The sequence below is a fragment of the Magallana gigas genome, chromosome 3 (genome assembly GCF_963853765.1).
Source record: "Magallana gigas chromosome 3, xbMagGiga1.1, whole genome shotgun sequence".
Taxonomy (NCBI): Eukaryota; Metazoa; Mollusca; class Bivalvia; order Ostreida; family Ostreidae; genus Magallana; species Magallana gigas.
Genome location: NC_088855.1, coordinates 7,876,511 through 7,885,995, shown reverse-complemented (window position 1 = coordinate 7,885,995; position 9,485 = coordinate 7,876,511). Strand labels below are relative to the sequence as shown.

The window sequence follows — 9,485 nt, the reverse complement described above, 5'->3', positions numbered from 1 at the left end:
ATTTCAATGGTATGTTTTATAATCGTTCACTCAGATGTAAAGTAGATTTCGCTTTCAATTATCACTGAATAAAATGCTTTGTATAAAGTGCATGCATCTACAAGCAAGGTATGTAGGATAATTAAAAACCATCCACTTTGCTGAGCCATATTATAATTACATGAATAATTGCATGAACAACTTATAAAGGCTGTCGAATGTGGGGGTCTCTTAAAAGAAATAAAAATAGATTAGAATAACTAACAATTTAATGCAATAAATATGTTAACATAAATTAAAACCATATGTACAATAACCATCTCCTCCAAGAGGATGAAGTATAATAAATAACCAACAATATCACAATGTAAAAATCCATTCGTTATCACAGAGTAACAAACAATCGATTAATCGGATCGATCTTAATCACGTCCCACGACCGGTTAGTCGATACGATCTTAAAAAAGACACAAGACCGATTCATTAATACGATCCTACATCGGTCACACGACTGGTATATCGATACGATCGTACACCGGTCCCACGACCGATATATCGATACGATATCAATACCAGTCACGAGACCGGTAAATCGGTCAGATCTCAAAACCTGTCACAAGCGGTAAATCAGCAAATCTTAAAACCAACCAGACCAACGGCTGATTCGGTAAAACTGAATTCCATTACATCATGTCTTATAAACTTTTCTTTTCTTTTCTTTTCTTTTTTTTTACCTATATTCCAGTTTTTTTTGTTTACCGTCTAAAGCTATCTATGTAGTATCCTTTTTGGTTATTTTCGATGCAATAACATCACCAGCAAATGCAATCACAATAACAGTTGTTCATTGAACATCACTGATCATTGGTAACCTTATATGGTAGAATCTCTCGACGAACAGTTCGTTCTACACTAAAAACCAGCTATGAAATACAAATACATGTGCATAACCAGTTATATCAGTATTTTAAAAAATATATTATAATTAAGATGGACATCTCACTGCATGAATGAGTGGACGGAGTAAATGTATCACACACGAGTTGCATTGGCACTACAAAGAAATATGGCTTAGTAAAGTCCATGTAGAACGATATCCTCATACTATGTATAAATGTCATTATGAAGTCCCTGCCAAATGAAAATCATTTGTTCAGTCATTGGTTTATTGTTCAACACATCAATGATGACTTTGACCCAAACTGAAAATTCCGTGGCCTTGAGGGTTAGAATATTTCACAAGGTGCCGCCATTCTCCTCAAACAAACACTTCGTGGACTTTCTTTTTATTTATTTTTGACGGTGGCAGAGTTCCTCCAAATGGGGAGAAGGGTCTTTGATCGGAACCCTCGGGGCTTCCCACGGGGGGTCGCCACATTTGTTTGTTGAACTTTTTCACTAGCACTGTTTTTGCGGTGGTACCGTCTTTTTGTGGAGTTTGAATTGGTATCGAATGCTGCGCGCGCATGGGAGCTGGTTTTACACTAGATGTTCTTTTGACTTGGGAGAGATCGTGCAACGATTTCCTGATGTCTTTATCGTCCCTCCGTGTGAAATCTGAAATCAAACATTTGAATTTGTAAACCATTGTACGGAGTGTTTTGTACAGCATTAACCCATTTCGTTAGAGCACCTGTTGCAAATGTGCCTGTTTTATGTGACAGAAAGGGGACTCTCCTACATTTGACAGAATACTCGAATATTTACTTAATTTTATGACAAGACCCTTTAGAAGAGCAAACAAGTGGTTATGAAGATCGATATTGGGTTGTATTTCAGGGATTATTTATTATTAGCAGATAGGTGAAAGTTTCTACACACTTTGGGACATCCGATATAAATAACGGTTTAAGATTTTTTTTTTTTACCAATGCAAGCTTGCGATGGAATTCAATCACACAATACAAATTGAACTATGTGGGCTTGCCATGAGTTTTATTCGAAAACACAACATTTTTCAAAAAGATAACTCATCTGAAAATATTTTTTTGAAAGATTTTCTTTCCTCTATTTTTACAAAACTTATCATTTTGAATTAGGTTAAGCTCGTATTAATCGTCTAAACATTTCCAACCTTTTGCCTTTAAAGACAAAAAAATATGGAACTAGAAGTCACTGAAGCGGGTGACTTGGGTAGCAAGCTGTCATTTTGGGCGTTTAATTGTTCCCTCTGCCAAATAAATATTGTTTAAAGATACACTTTGGTCATGTAAAGGAGGAAAGTAAACAGGCCCAAGGAAGAGAGCACTCAAGGAAAAATCCGCCAAATATTGGCAAGACTTCTTACATAACCTCACTAGCCTATTCTCTCCGATGATCACTTGTTGGCTTTAGAAAACAAATATTTGACCCTAAAATGAATAAAGATATTTGACTTTGGAAGGTTAGGTATTTGATATATCCAGTATTCAAATAATTTAGTGGGTATTTAGAACTCGAGCAAACCAAACAACACTTTTACGTTCACTTTTCATATAAAGCAATATGAGGCGTATTTTTCAGAATTTTATTTTGTCCAAAAAAATGATTTTGTGATAATTCTGCATGTAACATAATCCCCAATAATACATACTATTAAAACCAAATATTATAAGGCCATATATAGTTGTAAAATTCTCTGAACTATTAAACTTTAATGTTACAGCAATCCAATTTTAAAGAGGACGTCAACGGCGTAGTTTTGCTTTAATGATAGATTCATAATCATATTCATACTACAATTCGACTAATAGAAGTTTTCAAGCCATTTTATATTTGTCATCTAAGTCAATCAATTAAGCTCAAAGAAATCGACTTCAAAATGCAGCTCATATTGCTTATTAAAACTACGATGCCAAATATCAGTGCACTAGATTAGCAACAATGCACGGCATCTCTGATACCTGCTGATTGGCGCAGATCCGGAGGGCTTTTCATGGACTGGAAACGTCGAGCTAATATTTTCCGTTTGTCAGCAGCCCCAGCCTCCTCCCCACTACTGCGCATGACAGGAAGCTTCAATTGATCCCCCTCCGTCTTTGTGACAGCCTCGTCTAGTTTAACTAAGGGCGGTCCAGCGCCAGACACCGTAAGCTCCATTTCAGAAAGTGTTTTTGATTTGTCAAATGTTCGTTGTGAGAACGACATTTTGGACACAGATGGTTGAAAGGAAGCTTTATGTTCGACAATAGGAGCAGGAAAACTCTCCCTCGCGGAAGGTTTCCCGAGAAAGGGGGTTGTTTTTTGCTTAAATGCATCTTGTCTTTTCACAGTAGCCTCATTTCGTGGTGTTCTTTGAGCACCAGGTTTAGTGGAGGAAATGCGCGGTGAGAGGGACGATTTCGAGTGAAGCAATGCCTGAAACCCATACACACCGGAACCTTCAAACGTGTCAGGGGTCTTACTAGAGTCTGACTGGATCACAGGCGAGGCGGTGTCCTTTCTGTCATTGCAATTCTCGTCCTTATCTTCCACAGACTCCGACCTGTGCTCGAAGTGAAAACTCGAATCAAGGTCATCGTGAACATCCGCTATGCCCGAGTCTACAGTCTTTTGAGAATATCCCGAATGCAAGGACTCTCTGTTCTGCGTTCCGTCGGTTTTCTCTTCACTCGGCTTTGCAAAATGAATTTCCCCCGAAAAAGAATTGTTTCTTATGATCTCCGACTTAATCATAGTCCTATCTTCCAGTTGAAACGAAACGCTTCTCTTTATTTCATTGGGAGATTTCGAAGCTAAGAATAGTTCAGCGTTTCTTGATTTTGGTTCTTCGTGTTTTGAGGCCCACGTTTTAGACGAGTCATTCTTCGACGATGCAGATTTGATATGAGTTCCAGAGTCGGGATCGGAATCTGAATCACTTAAAGCGTGGATATGCAGATCCCGAATCGTAGCGTATAAATCCGTCATGGAGTATTTTTCCGACAATTTAAAATATTCCCTTAAAATTTCACATTGCATGCATTGCGCACCAAACTCTGGCACCGGCTCGTGGTCCAGGTCATTACCAGAGCTAATTCCATTCTCTTTAAATCCAACACAACACTTCTGTCCGTATCCAGTTAAATATCTTATATTGGAAATCAAATTCAGACCTTCTTGTGTCGCTCTTTGCAATAGCTTAAGTAGCTTTCGAGATTTCAAATCCGCTTTTTCTTTATCAGTTATGGCCAAACTGTGAACTCCGGAGATCAACCGAGACAGAAATGCATTACATATGTCACACGACAGCGACTGCGTCAAACAGGATAGCTCATTGTCAGAACTATAGGAGTTTAGCTGTCTTGTTCCAAAGACCGTTGTATTGAACCCGTGTTCTGTATAAAAACTCCAATGTTTTGACTCTCTGTTTACGCGGTCGTCACGATTTATTAAACTTTCATGTATACAACTTAATTTGTCATTTAAACTCTCAGAATTTTTTCTTGGTGGGAAAGCTTCCCGAGTTTGATCTAACCTAAAGCGGAAATCAGTCACATCTTCGTGGCCTGGGTGAGTGGGTCCAGGGTAGCAATCCTTCTGAAAATCTTTTTTGAACACAGATCCGACCTCTTTGGAACTTTCCAACTGCCCACAAAAGTCAAGGGGAATATACCCTACATTTCCTTCATAAGTTTGAATAAACACCCATCCTCCAACGCTGTATAGAAGTTGCACGATGTCTCCCTCTAAAACGGGGATCTCGCTAGATTCTTTCTCACTTGGACTGAAGGTAAAAAGTACGACTGCAGGGTAGCCAAGTTCTATCGTTGGCACTTTGCCGGGAGGATTTAAATCACGTGACTTATAAGCAGACGACATTTTTAAACCTGCAAATATCAAGATCAATAGTTTTGAATGACGTTTTATTTTACCTATACATTATGTCAAGAAATGTATCAAAACAGGGGGTGATAAATGAATACACAAACAAACAGAGCATAATTGATCGGCGCTGGCTCGGTGATTTCAACCCAGCCTGGAGCTTTTTCAGATGAGCAGGACTAGCGCTGAAAATGAAACAGATATCGATAAAGTGAAATTAAAATGGGAAGAATTACAAAAGCTTGAGTTATGTGCTGTTGCAACGATAACAAGTTTGAAAAAAAAATGAGCGCATTGTATTATTAATTTTCAAACACACCGTTAGAGTAATTAAAGCCAATCGAAACTAAATGGTTATTGGATTTTAAATCTTGCAGAGTGAACTAGTGCAGCGGCTAAAATATCCCACTCATTTAATTGTCATTTTATTTTCACTTCTGTCTTTAAACTTGAAGGGAAATATCTTTTTTTTTCTTTTGGGATAAATAAAATGAAAATTTTTTGCTTGGTTGTAAAAGGCAATGTTTTCTTATTTTGAATGATAGAAAAAATAGGGGATCTAAGGCTGTTGTATTGATCGTCGAAGTGATAATTTTACAACCCGCTGTTGTTTTTATATTGAATAAAACCAACTCTTTAGGCTGGGATGAACAGTATTAGGTGGATGAGAATTATTGTGCATACTGGCGTTTGATATCGACCTACCACAAGATTAAATTTCTATATATTATCTTTTTTTTTCGTCCCCCAGCACAATTATACTATGAAGTCAATTATGAAGTAAAGAGTTGACTCTTTTTCATCCAATATTAATGCTACAGTCAGAACGTTGGAGGCTAATCTTTTAACAGACACCTGAAGGCTTTTAAATCATCTTTATAGGATACTATGTATTCAATACTTTCTGACAATGTTCTTCGGTGAAAGCTCTCTCTCTCTCTCTCTCTCTCTCTCTCTCTCTTTCTCTTTCTCTCTCTCTTTCTCTCTCTCTCTCTCTCTTGTTTAAAATAGTTTTCTATTAATCAAGTCAAACATTAAGATCAAGTGATGACTAAGTGACTTTTTCATATATCTTTGATTCTTTGATTAGTTAAATAATCCATTAATCAAATAATTAAATTTAAAAAATAATATAATAAGACTACAAAATCCAAAATGTTGTCACATTACATGTTCATATATTACTTTACTGGTAACTTGTATTTAGATTGTAACTACACGTCTCTTGGAATAGATACATCAAACTGAACCCTTAGAGTTTATTGCGTAGGTCACTGGAAGTAGAAATTTCAAGGTTATGCCAAGGCTACTGGCACTGTCAAGGTCATTCCGTCAAGAATTGTGACATTGATTCTGTGTTTTTTTCCTAGCCGTGGCTGACATCTCTTTCAGTGACTGTGTAAGATAGTATATGCTGGCTTGTTTTCTTTGCGTTATATTTATAATAAACAAAACCTAACCACGCAAATTAGAATATACTATTTCAATGCTAATGAAAGCATTCTGAGATGTGAGATACATGTACTTGTTTCAATGAATTTTTAAACATTGGGGGAAATTCCATCAGTGGTGACATTTCATTAAGTGGGCGCTCATGTGTTTATATATATATACACACTTTTCACTTTCGCTGAAATTAATTTAACACGTATCAGGCACTTCTATCGGTCAGACTTCAGTACATCACTATTTATCATTTCAATACAAGATATAAAAAACACCGAATCTCCTGTTTAAAGTGCTTTTAAAATTTATTTTCTATACACCCTTAAATATACACTGAATTAGAATTTCACGGGATCTCTTGGAATGTTAAATAAAAAATAAGGTATATTTAAACGTATTTTCTTTATCCGTTATTTAGAAAACCTATCCACATTCATCAAATTGTTTTGTGCAAATGCAAATGAGCAGATTTTTTAAAGCACCCTCTCTTATGTCAGAAATAAAAACTTTTGTTGTAATGTAAATCATTTAGACTTCAATTTCATTTTACAGAAGTATGTCTATAGATATAACAGGATTTAAGATCCGTAATTGCAAGATCAATTGCGTGATTTTAAATTCAATAAACGTATTATGTCACAACTTTTGAATACATTTCACAGTTCTTGTGTTACCTTTACATATATTCTGTACACACTCCTCCCCATTAAAACAAACATTGACTCATCACATATACGCCCAAATTAGGGTGCCCAAAATCAATATCGATCTCCGATGTTGGGGGACAGTAAACCACAGGTGAACGATCACCTGTTGATACTACACGTCACTATACCCCTAAAGAAGGGCGGACCACCCTTTGCTGACTTTAAAACTCCTTGAAAGTTAGATTTACCATTAATTTAAATTAATAATCATCTAGCTAAGATACAATTTAAACGCAGTGTGATACAACTACATTTTAGTACAAGTCAGTATATTGGAATTATTAGTAAGGCTATGGTAAGACACGAGAACCCCCCCCCCCTCCCCCATCCCCATTTTTTTTTTTGGGGGGGGGGCAGGTTTTGGCTCGGATCTACTATAACTACAAGTAGATATATGTATAAATATTTTGCATGTATATATATACCTTTTCTATGAAGTCGTCTTATACTATTGTTTTCAATATAATTATATCATATCATTTATGTATTTGCATAACGGTCTGTGTATGAAATACATGTATCAAATAACGTTTTCTTTCCTTTTCTTCTTCTGGCTTTTTAAAGTAGAGGGAGGGGGGCACTAATTAACGATTTTTACGATTTGATTAACAAGTCAACCAGTAAAGAAATATGCGAGGTTAATCTTCCACAGTTGTCAGCCAATTCAAGAGTGAGAACAAGTTACATCAGTAGATACATAATTTTTTTAATTCTAAATTCAAATTACTTGTATTAAATCTTCAAAAAGCGGTTCATCGAGGAAAATGGATATTGGAGTTCTTATGGCGTAAAGTGTATGAATTATATTTATATTCTATCCAAATAGCAAGTATTTTAGAACAAAAGATATCATGTTACATATTTTACATGACGAATTGTTGCAGTGTACCCTGGTACGTACATGTATTATGATGAGTAATGATGATGAATTATTTATGAGCTGTATTTTCTATAATTTTATTTTGCTGCAAAAACCTACTTGTATGCTAAGTCTGCATGTAACTTAAGCTTTTCTGATAAATAAGATTTGAAAAAATCATTAATTTTTGTCAGAAGTAAGATTTCTCTTCTAGAGAATATATAGCAATTCAATTTTAGTATAGGACGACAATTCTAGTGATGCAATTTTGCTTCAATTAAGGCTTCTTAACGGCATTTCCCACAACAATTTGTGTAACAGAAATTTAAACCAATGATTTTTTTGTCATTTAGTACAAAATAACATTTTTCTTAAATAAATTCAGCATAAAAATTGCAGCTCATATTGCTTTAAACTACAACTCATGCTAAATGGCCAATAGTTTCATTGCTATACTATCGGCAATTGCTTATATGCTTAGTGTAAGCAATGCAATGTTATTTTTACCATAAGCAATTGGAATATGGATAGTGAAATTAACATTAAGGTACTATAGATGAGTAAAAAGTCAAAATGAAACTTTATGAAGATGATAAACATGCTGCAAAGGTGTAAATTCAATGTAATAAATTTAGACTTACCATCGGCGACATTCATCTAGAGGTTGGAGAGGTAGCCATTCTACAAAACTCAAAACGGGTACCGTTTACATAACAAATCGTTTTCCAATCTCAAAAAGCTTCAATACATTGAGGAAAAGGTCAATTAATGGACCAAGTACTTAATAGAATTCGTCAGATAAACCGTAGCCAAAAGATAACTTGTTGATAGTTTAAGCAATTTATGGATCTTTCTTTCCATTCAATCACACCCCAAGCAGTGGAGGAACCGTGGCCTGAGACCAGCTCGGGTAGTGCTAGATTAGCAGGCGAACCTCTAGATTAGCCCCGAAACAATGTCCTCGCACGACATTCATTTACATTCTCTCTGTATCGCATTGTCTCCATACTTATCGTGTTGAACGCTTCATGAATTTAGATTGTTATTGGGTATCGCTGATTGCCTTATTCTAACACAAACAAGGGATGTATCTGTTTATGAATTTATTTAAGATGGTGTATTTTAAACCCACTGGGTTGGTTAAACGTTTCACGCACTTGATTGTCTTCTGTGAATAGATCAATCGTCTTTTGTCTCTGAGTCAATAGGACTACTAGAGATTTCCCGACAGTACTTGGTGACACGCTGTTGTAACCACAGAATCCCTACCTCGATATTCAGTTATCTAGTTCTTAGCATTGTCTTCTCTTGGTAAACCTAGCATCCGTGTTCGCAGTGTTTTCTCTGGAAGTTCTGATGAAATACCGGTACATAAATTATTAATGGGCCGGATATAAGAGGAGATGAATAAATCGTGGTAATTTATTTATAATGTTTTTGTTTTACCATTCTTATTTAAAATTACGGATCTGCCTCGTGCCGTGGGCTGAACGTAAACTATTGCGATGTCCCAAGGGAAATAACTTTTATCATTATACGTGCTAAAATTTTGAAAAGTATCGATTTTCTCTCTTAGCACACATTCTCGAGTTAATTTTTAAAAAAACAGACTAATTAAAACAAATAAGGTTAGATTCTATCTCGATGATGTTAATTTTTACTATTGTAATTATTCTTTTCTTCGAGTGTACGACTTCCGACAAATGACTGAA

At 35.7% G+C, this 9,485-nt stretch overlaps 1 protein-coding gene across 1 annotated transcript; it reads right to left on the bottom strand.

The window, feature by feature from the left end:
• Positions 1 to 230: 230 nt before the first annotated feature.
• On the bottom strand, positions 231 to 8,678 carry LOC105343969 (uncharacterized). Its single transcript, XM_066078312.1, has 3 exons — positions 8,415 to 8,678; positions 2,862 to 4,766; positions 231 to 1,536 (listed from the first exon to the last, which is right to left on the bottom strand). The coding sequence occupies exons 1-3, from the start codon at positions 8,428 to 8,430 to the stop codon at positions 1,238 to 1,240; spliced, it is 2,220 nt and encodes a 739-aa protein (XP_065934384.1). The 5' UTR covers positions 8,431 to 8,678; the 3' UTR covers positions 231 to 1,237.
• Positions 8,679 to 9,485: the final 807 nt, after the last annotated feature.